Source organism: Mustela nigripes, chromosome 6, assembly GCF_022355385.1.
Source record: "Mustela nigripes isolate SB6536 chromosome 6, MUSNIG.SB6536, whole genome shotgun sequence".
NCBI classification, from domain to species: domain Eukaryota; kingdom Metazoa; phylum Chordata; class Mammalia; order Carnivora; family Mustelidae; genus Mustela; species Mustela nigripes.
This window is the reverse complement of record NC_081562.1, coordinates 98,507,158-98,527,790: the sequence shown is the minus strand read 5'-3', so window position 1 is coordinate 98,527,790 and position 20,633 is coordinate 98,507,158. Positions and strand designations below refer to the sequence as shown.

The following is a 20,633-nucleotide window of genomic DNA, read 5'->3' as shown; positions in this document are numbered from 1 at the left end:
TGCCCAGCAAGTATGCGGAGGAGGCCTGTGGTCTGTGATGTCCTAGGATTTTCGGAATGCAGTTATTAAGCTTTTGTCCCAAATCTCAGAGTCTCTTTTCTGTCTCTAAGTAAGTTGAATGGGAAGCGCTAAAAGTATTGTTGCCTCTGCTATAGACTTGTTAACAGGGTCATCTCTGTTGTATCCAAGTAATACACACCCAGTGGCTGGGGCGGTGGGGGGAGCCTTTCAGCAATGGAGGTCCTGGAAATGCATCGATGACAAGCACGTGGCCCTGTCATCAGTGAGCTATACTAGTGAGCTATTTCCATGTTTGGTGTTAGATTCTGGACTAAGTAGAGAGACAGGTCTCCACAGCTCTGTGCAAAGCCCAGAGCCACCAGGGAGCCTGATTTCAGTGATAGTCACTGTGACACCTGATTTTAGTGATAAAGGAAGGATGGGAAGGGTGCTCCAAAAAGCAATTCGTACATGAGGCAAAGCACTGATGTGTGAAACCACAAATTGCCCGTGCAGGGAACCCCATGTGCTTGAATACTGCCAGAGCATTAGCAAATCATTGGTGTAAAAATAAAGGGAGTAGTACATTGGACTTCCTAAAAAAAAATCCTCTGCCCTTTCCAGCATGTGAAGTACTTGAGAGATAAGGAAAATAAACAATGAATTTTGGAACACTGAAAAAAAATAAAATTTAATTTAAAAAAAAGAAAAAGAAAATATCCTTCACAAAATCAGAATTTTTTGGATACAGTGACATTTATTTCATGTTAGAAATCTCTGATAATTGTGAAATGGGCAGATATTATACCACATTAATTGCTCTCATGAAAAATTACTCTTAGGCACTAATGAACTGGTATCAATCAATAAGCAATAAAATATAATTGGATTTCTAGTAATAAAACATAATGGAATCAAATAGGACAAGGCCTATTTGTGGTACTCAAGAAATGTTTGCTGAATATGAATGTTTGTTGAGAGTTCATAAACAGAACCAATAACCCCTATCTATGACTGAAAGACTTAAATTAGAAACTGCCTCTAGTGACTATTGCAAATAGAGCTAGGACAGATAAAGATTAATAAGTACAGGTTACTCTTGTTACAAATAGAAACATTTTCTTTTTAATAAGGCCTACAATAATTTATCTTCTTTAGGATAAATTAGTCATTTTTTATTAAAAATTTTTATCAAAGTAGCAAAATGTTGTGAAACTAATTGTAATTTATATTGCCACTTGAAAGCTGTTAAATTTAGCATTTTGAAAAAGATGACTAGCACCCTGTTTTAGCTTAAATATTACAATAAAAAATAAAAGCATGTTTCAAATCTCTGTATCACCCTGTACCTACCAAAGAGTTTTTGGGTTTCCCCCCTTGATGATCACTTGATGATTGATCACTGTTCAGCTTGGCAGCTAATTAAAGTCACAAGAGTGATAGATATCCTGGAAAAAAGTTCATCAATATAACAGTACATTAGCCAGGCTGTCCAGGCATTGTTCATTTCTAGATATTTTCTGTGCAATAGAGCAGATGAGTTATGGCCTCAGAGCCCATGGAGGATTTTAGGAGGAATCCTACTTTCTCAGTGTAACATGGTGTACTAATGGCTGCTTCAAGTCAACAGAAGCAGAAGGAGATAATTAGTTTAATTTGTTGTTAAACTGGCTTTTCCTTTCAGTTAAAATTTATCTGGTATTTACCCTGACACTGAAAAAAATCACTCCCTTTACCCACTAAGAAGTATATTATATACACACACGCAACTCAAATCATAAATTCTTAGGGTATTTAGTTGGTGCAAGATTCGTATCTGAAATCAAGGACACACAGCATTTTCGAGTTGGAGAAGGCCTAGAGGATCACGTGGTCCAACCACCCCCTTGATAGGTGAGAAAGCTTCAGGTTAGAAGAGATGAGTGGTCTTGCCCCCAGGTCAGATGGGTGGATTGAGGGCTCACACTCTTGGATGTACAAGACAAGAATGCTCCTTCCCCAACACAGGCTCCTGAAGCTAGAGAAGAAAACAGTCAATTTTCAACTGAAAACAACATTAACAATGGCATGGGTTCTGTCTTCCTATAGACTGCTAAATGCCATCCTATTTTCTTTCCTCTCAGTTTCATCAACTACTACCCTTTTAGTGGGATATTATTAAAATCCTCTTAGAAGATTTCTAGTTACATGATCAGTTTTTCCTTCTATGATTTGGTGCATTTTTTCTTTCATTACACACCTTTCAATGTGTTTGAGAGGCACAGTTTGATTGTCCCCCTAATTTTGGTTATGTAGGGAGAGCTGATGTTGTCATCTCTAGCAGATAAGATTCAGGGCCTGATCGAGGGTCAGAAAGGCTGAGGTTACAGAATTGTTCTCTAGCAAAGCAAGGATCAAAATCCAGATTTATTGGATTTCATAGACCTAAGCTGTTTCCATTGAACCTAGAGCTCTTTATAATTACTCTTCAATTGAATATAATCTGAAATTATGATTACTATTTTTAATTACTCTTGAAACAAAACTTCAACATTACACTAAATAGTAATATAATTATTCTTTTATTTTCTTTAGCCGTGTTTCCTCCCTTCGCATATATGTCTTCTCTATTTTCCCCTGTGTTTATTCTCTGCATTTCTGTTGCCCTGTCTTTTAGTTGGTTGGCAGGCCCTAGTCAGCAAGGTCCAGAATCCCAGATAGTGCCTTTTGTTCAAAGCATTTGTTTGAGTTATAAATATAATTTGATGATAAATTCAGACTCTTGTACTGATTTCATTTCAATGGAGTCACAACATACCTCAAGTTTTCCTTCATAAACTAGCTGTAAAGGCAACATCTCATGCTATTTAATTGTCAGCCTTGATCTATTTGCTCATTCTAAAGAGCTTTGCTAAAATTCCTTATTTATTTATTTATCTATCTATCTATCTATTTATTTATTTATTTATTTGACAGACAGAGATCACAAGTAGGCAGAGAGGCAGGCAGAGAGGAGAGGGGGAAGCAGACTCCCTGTTGAGCAGAGAGCCCGATTTGGGGCTCGATCCCAGGACCCTGAGATCATGACCTGATCTGAAGGCAGAGGCTTAACCCACTGAGCCACCCCGGTTCCCTCCAAATTCTTAACATATACATAAGTGGCCTAAATGGAAATACCACCAATTTCCTTCCCTTTACCTCTATCAGAAATTATAATCTTGGGGTGCCTGGCTGGCTCAGTTGGTAAAGCATGAGACTCTTGATCTTGGGGCTGTAAGTTTGAGCCCCATTTTGAGTGTAGAAATAACTTAAAAATAAAATATTTATTTTAAAAAAAATGATCATCTTTCCTGTCATGGAGAAATCACTGCCTGTTTTTACCATGTGTTGTGATAGGGGAGCCTGGATGTCTCAGTCGCTAAGTGTCCACTTAAGCATCCAACTCTTGGTTTAGGCTCAGGTCATGATCTTAGGGTCCTGGGATCGAGCCCCACGTCAGGCTCTGTGTTCAGTGTAGAGTCTGCTGGAGATTTTCTCTTTCCCTCTCCCTCTGTTCCCCCTTACCCCACGAACACACACACAAGCTCTCTCTTTCTCTCTCAAAAATAAACAAATCTTTTTTAAAAAGTTTATGATCATTTTTTTCGAATATCAGTAACGGACATTTACTGTTCACTTATTATATGTCAGACTTTTGGGGCTCTTTTCATGTAAGGACACCTTTAATCCTTCCAGCTACCTTCTGCATTCCATGAGTGAGAATGATACACTGGTTTCACAGCAAGGAAATTGAGGCACAGAAAGATTAAGTTGCTTGCCCAAGATTACACCATGAGTAAGTGCACAAGTAGGATTTGAACCCAGATAGCCCATTCTGTGAAGCTAAGCACTAACTACCAGTATACTCTCTCAAAGTTGAGTTCTCCCTATGTTATTTTGCAAATATAATGGAATTTTGTAAATTCTGCTTTCGTTGACCTGTGGAGAGCCATATCAGCCTAGGAAGAAGAGGTAAATTTTATGAGAGTTCATCATGTCTGCTCTACAGACCACTCACCACCTCAGGGGTCAGAACTTCTCCAGCCCAAATGCCACGAATGAGAACAACAGTGGTCTGTACCTCTTAGCTTGGAGCATAATATGAAGCTAAGTAATCTGTCTCTGGAGCCCACACACTTATTTCCACATCAGACCGTAGAAACTATCAAGAATCAAACTCTCCGCTCTGTTATGTGCTTCTGTGCATTCTATGATTTAATCCCCATTTCACCTCAGAGGAACGAGGGCCCAGTTAAGAGGCTTGCTGGGTAGGAAGTGGTTTTAGCACAGGAACTCAAATCTGGTTCTGCCTGGCTCCGGAAGCTGGGAGTTGGCTCAGTGCCCTAAAGAGTAGGAAGGCTCGAGGTAGCAGGTGGAAGGATCCTGGCATGCAGTGGTAATGGGTGTTCTCTGACAGGCCCTTCCTGCCTGCTGGCCCTGTTGAAAATAAGCCCTTGGAGAGGCGCCTGGGGCTCAGCGTAGGGTGGCCCGAGGGTCCTACTTTCCTGGGGAACCCAAGAATTTGCTGGGAAACAAGAGGAACAGGCTTCCAAGGCTGTGGCCCTGACTTGGTGGTCGTGTTAGTCTGGCACTTGCAGAAACTCAGTTACAATTCACACCTTCTCGTGTATTGATTGTAGAAAAGAGATCTTGATTTTGGGATGCTGACAGTTAAGGAAACTCCAAAAATATAGTTTCTCAGAAGAGCTCTTAGTGACTGGTGAAGTTAGTAAACTAGCAGGTTACGTATGGAATATTGTCGCAAATACACTGCTTTCCATTTCCCGTCAGCCCAACCACCACACCTTTCTTTTCTCAGGGGCCATGAACTCCAATGCTAACTGTATCTCATGGTGAATTTGAACTACTTAGCATCTCATTAGACCATTCCCAGGTATTTTATGGGCAATGCTGTTTTGAATGCCAGGGAGGGAGAAGAATAATTCGAGGCACATATTAGGTATTAGGAAACGTTCGTTAAACGACTATATGAATGGACAGGCGGACTGTAAAACGGCTTCCTGTCCTTCATTTGTTTCTCACCAAATGCCTATTTTTTTTTAAAGATTTTATTTATTTATTTGACAGAGAGAGACACAGCGAGAAAAGGAACAAAAGCAGGGGGAGTGGGAGAGGGAGAAGCAGGCTTCCTGCTGAGCAAGGATCCCAGTGTGGGATCGTGACCTGAGCCAAAGGCAGACCCTTAATGACTGAGCCACCCAGGTGCCCCCTAAATGCCTATTTTACTCCCACTGTCTAGAGCAGTATCGAGAATCCAAAGGCGCACAAGACCCTGCTGGTGCCCTGGGTGAACTTAAGGACAGTCCGTGATACTGGATGGCACACAGGTATCAGACCTGTGGCAGAGAGCCCAAAGTGCTGTCAACAAGAAGGCCTTGGCAGTTGGAAGAACACAATAGCTCTGGTGGGGGAACCAGGGAACACTTGGCAATGGGTGAAATCTGAATTTGCCTTGAAGGATGAGTCTAAACGTTAGGACAAGGTGTGGGGGGAAGACATCGCAGGCAGTGGGATTGGCTTGGGAGAAGGCCACGGAGGCAGGAAAGCACACATCCTGAGGAGGGAATGTTCAGTGATTGACTTAGAGAAGTACCCAAAGTGCTGTTTGGGCCAGCGTTAGGCCAGACTGCCCCAACTCCATGGTGGAAGCAGACATGTCAAGTCTGAGGAAATGTCGAGAGAGAGAACAGGGAAAATGCCCTGTGACTTTTTTTTTTTTTTTTTTAAGATTTTATTTGTTAGAGAGAGCGAGCACAGGCAGACAGAGTGGCAGGCTAGAGGCAGAGGGAAAAGCAGGCTCCCTGCCGAGCAAGGAGCCTGATGTGGGACTCGATCCCAGGACGCTGGGATCATGACCTGAGCCGAAGGCAGCCGCTTAACCAACTGAGCCACCCAGGTGTCCCTGCCCTGTGACTCTTATCCTGGATTCACTTTCTTCCCATTCCCTCCTATTTTATGCTAAATGAGATTACCTCACACCCCCAAATCCTCCTGCTTAACTTCACGGGATTGCTGCTAAAATACGGCTCTGACCATACCGTTTACACCCCTGTGGATTCATGAACACCCATCAAATACTTTTAAATAATTTCTTTGCTTGAGGTTTCAAGACTCTCCTAATCTGGCCCGACAACTGCTGCAGTCTCATCCTCCAGCCCGGTGACCCAGCCATGCACTTTCCAAGCCCTTCCCTAGAGCCCCTCTCGAAGTTATGGTCTACACACGCCCACCATACCTGTGTGTTCTCCCTACTCCACATACCTTTGCTGGCACTCTCCCTCCAGCTTGAATGTCCTCGCCTTCATCTGTGTCCATCAGATTCTCCAAGGCCCATTTTTTAAATCTCCAAAAATTTAAGCTCTTAAAAGTAGGAAACCAAAAAAAAAAAAAAAAGAAGAAGAAGTAGGAAACCAAGTCCCTATTTTTACACCCATCATTGCCTTATGGACAGTAAATACCAAGCAAATGGTGAGTGAATAAATAATTATCTTTCAGCCCTCTTTCCCTCTACTCCTAAATATAACCAAGAGCAGCTGTATCCCCCAGGAAAGGGGCCTTCCATTTTTATCGTGCTTTAGAATTCCCAAAGGTTATAGCCTATAGCAGTCTAGAATATCCAGTCTGGAACCTTATTGCCAGGGCTTCAACCATTGGTCTGCCAGTTACCAGCTATGTGACCTTGGGCAACTTAGTTCACCTCTCAAGGCCCTTCTTGTCTTATCTGTATAATAGGAAGAATAAAGGTATGTGCCTCATAAGAGTTTTTTAGAAGGACTGAATAAGCTATTATTTATAAAATGCTTAGAATGGTACGTGGCACATAGTAAGCGTTACATAATGCTTCGTTTGCTAAACATATACATATTACATACATATGTTAATGGTATACATTACATACATACGCACACACACATATTATAAGTACTCAGTAAAGTTTTACATGCACACATATGTAGGGATGCACAATTGAATGTCCACAATGGCCTTGTAAGGTGAGAAGTATAAAATAAATTCCCCCCACCTGGTAATTGGTAGACTCATTCTTAGAACCATGCCTTCTAACTTCTGTGCCAGTAGTCAGAAAGTAAAATGTAGAACCTTAATACACTGCTTCTTCAAACATGTGAACGGTTTTCAGATACATAATGGTTTCATGACACTAAATATTAAAATTCACTGTAGATATTTTAATTATTTTGATTTAAAGTACAGGAGTAGTGTCAGATACATTATATGGGTCTGTCAGTAAGGGAAAAAATGTTAACAACTTCTGTGCAAAAGTTTTTGCGTAGGATTTCACAATTGCAAAGAAATCTATTTCACTGTATTCTTCTGCAGTTAAGAAAAGATGGAGTAGGAAAGATATGTTGAGTGTGTTCAGTGGAGAATTATGCATGAGGTTTTAGTAGAGAAGAATTCAAATAGGAAAATGTGTTATTGGAGTACATTTAAATGGATATATGCCTATCATGTCATTTGGAATGCAAATGCTTGTGTTTGCAGTAAGCTGATGGAGAAGCTATTATTTTCTTTGCAGTATGTATTCAAAATTCACCTTTAAAAATAAGAGCTTTCTTCTACTTCTCTGAAAAAGAGAAAACTGTCTGTTATTTTATTTTAAATACAAAACACATTTAATTCGGTCAACAGCTTACGTTTTAAATAATGTAGTTTGTACTTGCATTCATTATCTGCAATTAGAGTTCTCAAAAAGCTTTTAGTGTTTTTCTCCTCAACTTTTAAAATTCATTCATTGTTATTGTTAACATTTTAGAAAATAGTGGAAACCCTAAGTCACACTGGAAAACTGAACAAAGAAATTTCCCTCTGGAAATTACCATTGAACTGGGTAGAAAATCCTCGGCTATTGTGCTGAACCACATTATGATGGGATATTTACACCCTTTTCTTGCTAGAGTTGGGTCAAGAATGTTTTCCTTTGAACCCAGACTAGTTTATAAGAAACCCCATGCTGGCAGCCAGCTGAAGATCTGTAGTTCATAAGGCTTAGTTTGTGCAGATTACTTGCTTACACAGGTCCTCAGCATCTAAATAAAGCAGGAGTTCAAGTCTTTTCTTCAGGGTGTATTTAGGAGAAAAGAATGCTTAGATACCCAGGGCTGCCTGGGATGCCTTTTCATCTCTCTCTGGTGGGGTCACATGTTCTCATATCTTCCTTTGACTCTTAGCAAGAAGAATACAGACAGCTGAGAGAGAAGAGGGAGAGTGAGAGAAACTTGTGTTTTGATATTTGGGGTTTTTTTTTTTACCCTCTCTTTAAAGATGTAACTGGAACCAGGGTCCAAATGGTATGTGGGTTTGCAGGGTGTACAAACAGAGCCAAGCCTAGAAATGCAAGGTGTGTCATCGATTCATTGACCTTACTGTTTGCCCAGCTGTAGGGTGACTCCCTTGTCATTCCCCAGCTGCCCAGCTGCTGCTTAATGCTGTTTTATTTTTCTTTTAAACTGCAGTAGCCAACCAGACTTCTCCTGGACAGGTTTGATAATTACTAAAAACAGATAACACACAGCTCAAGAAAAGCTGCCACAACTTTGCAATTTCGCCCTTACTTTGCTCTTGTTCAGCAATGCCTTTAACGTGATTTGCTAGCTTATGTTTTAAAGGGAAGACATCATCAGATTTTGTGAAAATAAGTAAAGGCTCTTCATTAACCCCATGTGTGACACTTCAAATAGTCACCTTCAGAATGTGCATTAAGTTGAACCATTCTTAAGAATGGACTGACTTTGCCTTTCCTTTTTTTTTTTTTCTTAAGATTTTATTTATTTATTTGACACAGAGAGAGAGATCACAAGTAGGCAGAGAGGCAGGCAGAGAGAAAAGGGGAAGCAGGCTCCCTATTGAGCAGAGAGCCCAATTCAGGGTTCGATCCCAAGACCCTGAGATCACAACCTGAGCCAAAGACAGAGGCTTTAACCCACTGAGCCACCCAGATGCCCCACCTTTTTTTTTTTTTAAGATTTTTTTTATTTATTTGTTTGACAGAGAGAGAAATCACAAGTAGGCAGAGAGAGAAGGGGGGAAGCAGACTCCCCACCAAGGAGAGAGCCCACTGCTGGACTCAATCCCAGGACCCTGGGATCATGACCTGAGCCAAAGGCAGAGGCTTAACCCACTGAGCCACCCAGGGGCCCCTTTCTGCCTTGTCTATAACCTACCAATACAGCAATTTCATATGCTTCAACCTAAATAAATACATTCCACTGATGCTTCCAGTTCCCAAACTATTTTAAAACTCATCTTTTTGAAATGAAAAAAATCAGGTTCCTTACTTCCAAATGTTACATTAAATCTCTTCTAAACAACTACATTTCAGTTATAAAATTGACTCTGAATAATTTATGGGTTATTTATAAATGTAATAAAATCCATTTTATGTGGATGAGAATTTGACATAATTTATGGGAAAGCACCACCACCGATGTTTGGATGCTAAGTTCTGGTATGTTCCTTGATACGTCTCTTGAATTAGAGTCATACCTTACCTGTGTTGTCTCTTTTAAGTAGTATAATTGTACTTAAAATAAACAAGGTTTAGAAATGGCCCAGATTTCTGACTCTGCTTATAAAAGCAGATTGAAATATATTGTAAAACTGTGATTTTTGAGGTAAAATCTTTTAAAATCTTTGACCATTACTTTGGATCTACAAGTACAGGGATTATATACAGATATGATAGTTACTGTAAGAGTAAATATACTTATTTAATATTTGAAAAAATGTTTATTAAAAAAGCATCCATATTTTCTAAATGCTTTGGGAAATAACTATGTAGATCAAGTTTTTTTTTCCAAAACTGCAGAATGTTAAATTGGCAATATGTGTCAAAAATCTTGAAAATGTGCAGATTTTCTAACTCTGCAGTTCTTCTGAAAAATGTACCATAAAAAAATTTTTTTAATTTAAATTTAAAAAAAGAAAATGTATCATGGAAAATGTGATCATTTTGTACATAAATATTTCTGGGACAATAATAAAACCAAATGTCTAAAGATTTAAAATTTTTAAATTTTTAAATTTTAAATTTTTAAAAATTTTAAATTGAGAATCATTTATATAAGTTTACAGCATACATGGAAAGACACATTACAAAATTTTATTTTCTATATGTTCCTAAATATATTAAAATGTAACTTATGCATATCATTTCTAAGAGAAGAAATAAGATAGAATATATATCAAGGGTTTCAACACAGCTTCATTTATAAAGCAGAAAGTTGAAATATCATAAAATGTTCAACAATAGGAAATTAGTCAAGCTATGTCCCAGTCATATAAAGAACTATTATTCAGGCTTTAAAATTGTATTTTAGAAGAATATTTGGTAATAGAGAAAAGTGTTCTGATATATTAAGCAAAAAAAGGAGATAGAAGGGGCACCTGGATGGCTCAGTCAGTAAGTGACATGATCCCAGAGCCCTGGGATCAAGTCCCCCATAGGGGTTCCCTGCTCAGTGGGGAGACTGCTTCTCCCTCTTCTTCTGCCTGCAGCTCCCCCTGCTTGTGCTGTCTCTCTTTCTTTGTCAAATAAATAAAATCTTTAAAAGTTGAAAAAAAGTAGATTAAAAATTGTTAATATAGTATGGTACAAATTTTTTTTAAAGGAGAAATATGTGTCATTTTCAGATAAGAGAGAGAGAGAGAGTGTGTGTGTGTGTGTTTTCCTAGGAAAAAGACCAAATGGCTGTACCAAAAATCTTAACAGTGGTTATCTCTGCTTTTTATTTTCTTTTTTGTATCATATGTTTTCTACATTGAACATACAGTACTACTTTGTGTTCAGAAAAACGGTGTTTTTAAACTGAAACTATGTGTGAACCTTAATATTTGCATTTTGTATTTTGGCCAGTAGATTTTATGCAAAAAAAAAAAAAAAAAAAAAAAAAAAAAAAAGTCTCCTTACTAAGAGCTGTACTGATTTGGAGTTTTTTTAGAAGTCCAAAACTGGGGTAAAATTTATCCATGAGTGATGGTTTATTCTGCAGATTAATAATGCAGAGATTTTAGAGAACACTTTTGAGCTTAAGAGAACTTTTCAAGTGCACTGAAAGCATGCCTAAGACTCTAAATCATTTTTTCATCAAAGCCTGTCCCCTAAGTGCCTCTTCCTGGCAGGTGAATTTGCATATTTCTCTTTGCTTTACTTAGAAGCAATAGTCCATAATTCATCTATTTGCCTAACAATCTGGCTCTCCCCCTGCCAGTTGGAAGGTGATATTTTTAACATATTCCTCACACAATGGCTTCCATTCACTCTCGGAGTCACAGACCAGCATCTTGTAACAATTTGGGTCCCGTTTTCGCAGGTGATGAAAACATACCATATGTATCACGCAGAGAGCATCAGTGCAGAGAGCAAGCTGAAAGAGGCTGAGAAACAGGAAGAGAAGCAAATTGGAAGGTCTGGGGATCCCGTCTTTCATATCAGACTGGAAGAGAGACATCAGCGGCGAAGCTCTGTAAAGAAAATTGAAAAAATGAAAGAAAAAGTAAGTGAAAAACATCACAGGGCCTTTCTGTCCTCACTTCGGGTGACAGTACTAAGGACACTGATAACCAATAGACGCACCTTGTAAATTATTGTGAAATGACACACATTTCCTCCCACAGGAATGAAAAATGTTTAAGAAACGTAAAAATCATGTACTAACAGCTGGACATCATGTAGTGTTGAAGGCCAAGTACTCCATATACAGTGTGGGCAACTTGAATATTAACGAAGAGGTTTCCTTGCAATTGGGCCTGAAGACCAAATATGTTGTTGGGTACTTTTAGTTATTTAAATCAGATTCAAAATGTACTTTTCTTGGAAGACTTCAGAGGTCATTGACATATGTGGAATACATTGTTTAGATTAGTAGAAAGTCATGTATCTCTCTCTGACTAAATGACTTTGTTGTCTTTCTCAATACCTGGCTCATCTCCATTTCCAGAGACAAGCAAAGTATTCAGAAAATAAGCTAAAATCGATTAAGGCACGGAATGAGTATCTCCTAACCCTTGAAGCAACCAATGCCTCAGTTTTCAAGTATTATATTCATGATCTTTCAGACTTAATTGACGTAAGTACTTGAAGTTTTTATATTTTCCATATATTTTTAAATTTTTTTTAACTTTTTTTTTTTTTAAATGATCTCTTCTCCCAACTTGGGGCTCAAAGTAATGACCCTGAGATCAAGAGTTACTCACTTTTCCAACTGAACCAGCCAGGCACCCCTATATCTTCCATCGTAAGATGTAATTAGCAGTAACTATATTTCATTGATTCAAAAACACCCTCCTTATTTCTCAAACCAATGTTATTTTTTATAATACTCAGAAGGAAAAACTGCTGCCAATTAAACCATACATGATACTAAAACACTGTCAACTGTAAGATGCACATGAAAAAATGTGGATCCTACAACCAAAGAAAAGCAAATGATTAGGTTCTGTGAAACTATGAGTTCCTGGTGAACTCAGCTAGGAAAGGACCCACTCATTTTTAAATTATGCAACGGCACAGCCCTAACTGCATTCATTAATTCAAAGTATATTTCTTGGGCCCTACTATTGTTAGGTGCTCAGGCTGTGGAATCATATACAGTTCTTTTTTGTTTAAGTTTTTATTTTAACACTGGTTAGTGAACGTAATAGTGTTATATGAGTTTCAGGAGTATCATGATTGGGAGTTCAGTATCATTCAATACAGCAGCCCTGGCTCATCACAAGTGCCCTCCTTAATCCCCCTCAACTATTTTACCCATCCGCCCACCCCCAAGCATATACAGAGCTCACCTTCAGGAATGCAAAGTGGAAAAGGCAGATGTTAAGCAAATGACTACAGACATGATAGCTTTGTTCCTGGTTGTGGTAAATACTGTAGGCAAAGTAGAGTAGACTTAAGCCACGTTTATAAATTTATCTAACACTGTACTTTGTCTCCAAGGATATGCTATCAAAAGCAGTAATTGGGCTCATTTAGAACTCTCCAAGCATAGACACCTGGGTGGCTCAGTCCGTTAAGCATCTTCCTTGGGCTCAAATCATGATCTCAGCATCCTGGGATGGAGCCCTGTGTCAGGCTTCCTGCTCAGCAGGGAGCCTGCTTCTCTTCTCCCTCTGCCCCTCCCCTCCCTTCTCTCTTCGCACCTCTCCTCCCTCTTCCCTGCCCCTCTTGCTCCCTTGCCCTTCTCCCCACTGCTTGTGCACTCACGTGCACACGCATTCTCTCTCTCTCTCGCTCTCGCTCTCTCTCAAATAAATGAAAATCTTTAAAAAAAAACAGAAAACAAAAAACCTCCAAGTATATATGTATACTATTACATCCACGCAGTGATTACTGCTTTAACCCTCTGATCAGCGTTTCATTCAGAAAACCTCCAACACTGTAGGACACCGCACAGGTGAAACAGAAATCCCAGTCCAAAAACATCCATCTCTTCAAATAAAAGGAAAAAACTCAGTGTGTTGTAAGAAAAGCACAGAGAAATAATAGAGGTTCAGAGAGATATCTGATGGAAAATGACTCATGTGCTGCTTTGTATTGGTTGAGTTCAACAGTTTTAAGATACTGTAAATTTTTTTTTCTGTGGCTCATAGTATCATAATTTAGATGTATAGTAGGTTAAAGCATTTTTATTTTTATGGTGAATGTTTCATGGATTTAGCTATATTAGAGCCACAGTTTGGGACTTTTGCAAAAGAATTGTTAAATAATGAAATTATTTTTTCATTTATTAACACTGATGTGCCTCTTTTTTGAGTCTAAAAACAGTTTTATCTCATACTATCATAATTTCTTTATACAGGACCCTTTAATAAATAAAACCAGGGAAAACTTTTTTTCTGTTCATTTCGTACAAGTTTTTTAATCAAGTGATTAGTTTTCTTTTAGCTCTGATGAAATGAATTTTTTCTGCTAGACTGCTAGATTTTCTGAGTAAAAATAAACAATTTTTATGACTCCTGTTTTCAATCTTATATTTGTAGGGATTCTGCAAAGTGTATGGAATAAAGGACTAATTCTTTGTAACTAGTTCACTTGGTTATCTTTTGGTTTAGGGCTTATTTTTGGAGTACTTGGCTAGACCCAAGCCAGTTTAACACAAGGAAAAGTCTCTATGTATTGAAAAGCATTTTTGTACCACCTGCAAGGTACCAAGCAATGAATTTGACAGTGGAAATCCAGCAATGAACAAAACAAAGTTCCTGTCTTCAAGGAGTTAATGTCCTACTTGAGGCATCAGCTCATAAACATATTTACATATATACAAACGTTATATAGTAGTGACAATGCTGTAAATAAAAATAAAACCACTATCTGAGGGCTTCTTTTGATGGCATTCAGGAAAAGCCTGATACCTGAGCAGAGAAGTGAGCTGGAGAGCCATATGGCTAGATGGGGAAGGAATCCCGCATGCAGAAGGTGTAGAGGCAGTTGTGTGTTTGGCAAGCTCAAGATGCTCAAGCAGCAGCAAAGCAGGAGACCAGTATGGCCAGAGCAGAGTAAGTGAGGAGGAAGGTTCTGGAAGAGAATGTAGGCAGAAGCCCAGTTATTTAGGGTCTTTTGGACGGGAAAGGGATTTAGATCCTGTCCTAAGTATGGTGAAAAGCCATTGAAGGGTTTTACTCAGGGAAGTGACATCACGTGTTTACATGACAGAGACTCACTCTGGCATCTGGGTGGAAAACAGACTGAGGGAGGTGATGAGTGAAAACAACAAGCTCTATCTAGAGTCTTTTGCAATTGTCCAGACTAGAGACGAGACCTGGGGAAAGTGGTCGGTTGGATTCAAAATACATTGAATAGGAATTTTATATAGTCGGTGAACAGAAGGGTAAACAGACTCCTCAGTTCAGGTCCTAAGTAACTAGGTTAACAGTGGTGCCTTTTCCTGAGGTGGGGACCCTGAGGAGATGTGGGTGAAAGGGTAGGAAGCAGCAGTTCTGTCGCATGCAGTAGGAGTGAGATGCCGGTTGGTCATCTGTGTGGGAGATGACAGTAGCATACTACATACTACTGGCACCTATAGGACGGGATTAGCATTTCAGGAAAGTCATCATCATTGTCATGGATATTCATTGAGCTCTTACTATGTAACAAGCAGGTTTCTAAGCATTATCTCATCAAACCATGTGAGGTAAATGCTATTTTCTACACTTGATTAAAGAACTGAGGCTTATATAGGCTGGATAGTTTGTCCAAGGTCACACAGCTAGTAAGCAGTGGGCCTCATACTCAGACTTTTTAACCTCCAAATCTAACTAACTATGATGTAAATAAATAATGCTTAAATGTACAAAGTAATTTTCAATTTTAAGAAAGGATGGACTTTTAAAAGATCAGCCTTAAATTTAAAATGGGAGTAATTCTCAAATAATACTTCATTATGAATTTTAAAAGAAATGGGTTTGTTGTCATATTCAACTGAAATTGAATCCTCGCTTAGTAAAAATTATGCATTCATTAATTCACTTTTAAGGCGGTGAATGTGCACCTTCTAAAATGGCTGCTTACTTTGTGGGAATGTAATTTGCATATATAGTGGTGATCCTAAAAACCATTAAGCTTGACCCTTCCTTGTGAAAAAGAAAGACTGATTATTTTGCAAAGGCAGCTAGAATCCTTTGCTTTGTGAGCTTATTTAACAAAATCACTTTTATAGTGAGCTATCTAATAATAATCGGAAGAGTTGTATCTCTAATGAGAAAAAGTCAAGACGTTTTAATTTTGTTTATTTTTATTTATTTTTTTATTAACATATAATGTATTATTTGCCCCAGGGGTACAGGTCTGTGAATCGTCAGGTTTACACACTTCACAGCACTCACCATAGCACAGACCTTCCCCAGTGTCCATTACCCAGCCACCCTTCCCTACCCCCACTACCCCCCAGCAACCCTCAGTTTGTTTTGTGAGATTAAGAGTCTCTTACGGTTTGTCTCCCTCCCATCCCATCTTGTTTCATTTTTTCCTTCCCTACCCCCCCAACCCCGTGCCCTGCCTCTCAGATTCCTCATATCAGAAAGATCATATGATAATAAGACATTTTTAATGCTTAACATTTTATATGTGAAATGAAATGGAAGATAACTAAATGTGTCTTGACTGAATCAAAGCAATATAAATAAGAATTCAAAATGAGACCTCTCTCATTTCCCTTGGTTTCTACTGATGTCAATAATCTGTCTCTTTTCTTACAAATATCCTGGGATAGACTGTGATAAATGGATCTATTGGTATTTAAAAAAAAAAAAAAAGTAAAATAAATAAATAAAAACAAAAAAATTTTTAAAAGTCATATGAATTTTCCATATGACTTTCCATAGGATTTGTATTTTATTATTTACTTATTTTTTAAAAGATTGTATTTATTTATTTGAGAGAGAGGAAGGGCATGAGCATGAATGGGTGGGAGGGCAGAAGGAGAGGAAGAAGCAGACTCCTACTGAGCAGGGAGCCCCGTGTTGGTCTCAATCCCAGAACCCTGAGATCATGACTTGAGCTGAAGGTAGACATTTGACTGAACCACCCAGGCCCCTAGAATTTGTATTTTAAAACCAGTCTTTTTATTATCACAGAATTAGTACATGTACATTATAGAAAATTAGGGGAAAAATTATAAGCAAAAATGACATGATCACATTCTTACCATCTCAGATCATCACTGTTAACATGTAGACTTTTTTGTGTCCACATACATGTACATCTTTATACCAGAAGAGTATGAAATCATATTTTATATACAGCTTTTTAACCTACTTTTTTCGATCATTGACCCCCATCTTTCCATTTCAGAAAATTTTGAACTCCTCTAATAGCCAGACCATATTCCTATTTATGATCCCCCCAAAAAAACATTTCACAGCTAGTGTGTCTAGACTAGATGAAATTTAGGATCACACATTACATCAGGGTGATGTGTTCCATTAGTCTTTTTTTTTTCTCTTTTTTTAATCTAACAAAGTCCCTTGTTGAAGAGTCAGGAACAGTTGTTCCTCAGAACATTTCAGCTTCTGGATTTATCTCTAATTTTTGCCGTGTCAGTTAGCCTGTTTCTCTGTTTCCTGTATTTCCTACAAAGTGAACATTATATAATGATTTGATAAGTTCAAATTAAGCACTTTGCAACAGATCACAGCATAGGCGATGTTGCTGTGTCTTAACCCACCAGTAGTGATGCTAAAATTGGTCACTGGCTTGGGTGATGTGACTCTGATTACTCCATCAGATAGTTAACATTTTTGCCCCTTGCAACAAACTGGGTATTCTAAAACTTCTTGAGTGTAGATCCTACGAAATTGGAAATATACTAACTTGGAACTCAAAGCTGACCTTAATTTACCTCAGTCAGCAAAATGCTTTTTTGGAGTACAAATTAATAAGGTACAAGAAGGTCCTGGGTAAATTTTAGTTTGTAGAGTTACAATCTCTTAATTTAAAATCAGGTAGGAAGTGGAACAGAGAGTTTTTTTCACAACAAAAAAGGATGTTTATTATGTCACTTGAAGATGAAATACGAATTTGGGGCAGCTGGGTGGCTTAGTCGGTTGAGTGTTGGACTCTTAATTTCAACTTGGTCGTGGTCTCAGGGTTGTGGGATCAAGCCGGGAGAAGCTCCGTGTGGAGTCTGTTTAAGATTCTCTCTCTCTCTCTCTCTCCCTCTCCCCCCACTCACATGCTCTTGCTTTCTCTCTCTCTCTCAAATAAATAAATATTTTTTAAAAAGAATAATTACGCCTTGGTGGCTCAGTGGGTTAAGCCTCTGCCTTTGGTTCAGGTCATGGTCTCAGGATCCTGGGATCAAGCCCCACATTGGACTCTCTGCTCTGTGGGGAGCCTGCTTTCCCCCCCACCTCTGCCTGCCTCTCTGCCTACTTGTGATCTCTCTCTTTGTCAAATAAATAAATAAAATATTTTTAAAAAATAAAAAGAATAAGTACAAATTGTAAGAAATGTATTACAAATATTGGCCAAAGGAAATTTAATTTATTTGGAAGAATAAAAGCATAATATAAAGAAAAATAGATTGTAGTTTTATAAATCATAGGTTTCACTTCTGTAATCATTATTATCTCCAAAAGTAAGTGCAAAAAAGGCTGTAACTAATTCTGTTTAGAATCGAGATGCATTACAAGCTTTACAACCCAGAAGAAAAACCATGCAGGCAACAAATATTTGTAACTGAATGCTTGATTTGCCAAGAGGACAGTACAGGTATTATTTCCCATAATCCTGGGTGTGCAGTCAAATTCACCATTCTCTATATCTAGAATTCCTCAAACAGCTGGTAATGTAGCCTCTTTCAGTCCAGTTCCACACCTACTTGCCCTCAAAAGGCATTCAGAGAAACAGAGTTCTCAACAGCAGAATTCCATTGGTGCTTTGTCCCAGAGCATCTGCCCAGTGATAATAAAGTATTTATTATATAAATACTATAATAAATATATAGTATAATATATAAGTATAATATGTAAGTATAAAATATAAGTATAATAAAGTACAAATACTTTATTTGTTGTCCTTTTAGTAGGGTTTCACGGTTTCCAGTTACTCCCTGTAAAAGTTTGCAGGTCACTTTAGAGTTTGAAGGATAAATCTTTGTAATTGTTATAGAATACTGCTATAGAATAATCCCCTACTGCAGCTCATTTTCGTGGTGAAGATGTCTGTCATGCATTTTATTAGCCATTTATACAGAATGAAATTGAGATTACATTACATCATATATTCCATGCCGTGTTTACTCTATCATATCTAAGTAATCAGCTGTCCTAAAGCTTTTAGCCTTATCCTTTTGTCTCCAGAGACATGTGTTTAATTAAAAAGCAACTTATTCAGAGTTCAGATTTTTCTTAATTAGTTTGACTTATCCCCATGCATAATGGTATTTCGATTTAGCCATGAAAACCCGCCAAATTGTGATACTGCAGTCCCCATTAGGCCTGAACTCTTATTAGGAAGATGATAGAGAGATCGTGGTAAATGGGTTAGGATAGTGGAGTTATCATGGAAATTGATTTATGTGAGTTTTTATCCCTTTGTGATTGAATGCATATTTAAAAACTGAAATGAGTTGGATGACTGAAGTAGATGGCTTTAAAAGTTCCTTCCAGTGGAGATGCCATGGGCTTTTGTTAAATGAAAATGCACCCATCTGCTTTCTACCTGCAGCATAGCTCCTCTAAGTTCCATCTTGGCTTGACCTCGGAATGTTGAAAGTGGCCAAAGCATGATCCTTGGCTTTCCGCCTCTTGGTCCCTTGCCTTAAATACTATGTGATGGCTCCTAGATTTTTATCACCTGTCTTGATCATTGCCCAGGACTTAGATTTGTATGTCCAACTGCCTACTGGACATCTCTACCTATTGGATGTCTAATAGGTACCTCGAACATGTCATATGTCATACGCTCAACTTTTTATACCCATTTGCCCTCATCATTGTCCTCATTTTCCATACACATAACTTCTTCGTAACCATTTTTTACACCTCAGTAAGTGGCACACCTTTCCACCCATTTGTGCAAAGCAAAAACCCAGTTCCCTCATTTCCCACATAGAGACCCAATAGCCAATCCTGTCATCTGTACCTCCTAAACATCCCAGACCTTGCTGTTTCTTGCTGCTTGTACTGTCTCCGAGACAAAGCTCTCCATCTCCTGCCTGTACTTAGCTTTCCGAGATGTCACCCCACTTCCAGTAACACCTTCTAATCAGTAATCCATTCTCTTCTCAAGCAGCCAGTCTATTAAGAAAGATAAACTAGACCTGTCAATCCCGACTTAAAACGCTCCAAAGGCCTACCGTTGTCTTTAGAATAATCTCTAAACTCTTCACCAAGACCCATGTCAACTGCCCACCTGCCACTCTTTGTGATGTGTTCCAGCTTCCTCCTTTAGTTACTGTGTTTTGGCTACATTGGCCTTTCCGTTCCCCAGACGCAGTAAGCTATTTCTTGGGCCTTTCTACTTTTTGTGTAGAACATCCTTCTAGAGCTTTGCCAGACAGAGCCCTTCTCTTCATTCATGTTGCACCCAGCTGCCCTATAAAAAGGAATAACACCCTTTCCCCCAGCACCCCCAGTTTTTCTGTCTTCTCCATAGCATCTACCAGCCAACCTGTTTGTTTGGGCTTGGTTTTATTTCTTCTCTCATCTCCTTTGTGACATGATTCAGAGTAGTTATAGAGATGTGGCCTGGGGAAGAACGCATCTGCTGGCAGCTCCTCTGAGAGAAGCGATTGCCGAAGGGAGTGGGAACAGCATTAGGCCACAGATGATTATTAGTCCTACTCATTGGCTTGGGTATATGCAACCTCTGTTCTCCTCCTGTTTCCTACTTTGTATCCATTTCAGTGTACATTTTGACAGTTTTGTTGCACAAAAGAAACTCACAACAAGTTTGGCTGAATGTTGGTTGTGGTTACTAAAGCAGCAGTGAGAATTAAATTGTTAGCTCTGCATGGACGATCAGGAACCCAGACATGAGAGCAGGTGTCTAAAGGATGCCGGTAGAATTTTAAACATCCAGTTTAGTCCCTTGAGATGCCCATCTCTCACAAAACAAGTTTGTGGTCTCTGAGGTGAAG

The 20,633-nt window shown here is 38.7% G+C and overlaps 1 protein-coding gene across 2 annotated transcripts in view; it reads left to right on the top strand.

Moving 5' to 3' along the window:
- Positions 1-20,633, top strand: part of SRGAP1 (SLIT-ROBO Rho GTPase activating protein 1) — a 260,617-nt gene that overhangs the window by 168,837 nt on the left and 71,147 nt on the right. For both annotated transcript variants that reach the window (XM_059403610.1, XM_059403611.1), the window contains exons 5-6: positions 11,370-11,552; positions 11,997-12,125. In XM_059403610.1, coding sequence (XP_059259593.1) covers positions 11,370-11,552; positions 11,997-12,125 — 312 coding nt within the window. The remainder of the gene's footprint in view (positions 1-11,369; positions 11,553-11,996; positions 12,126-20,633) is intronic.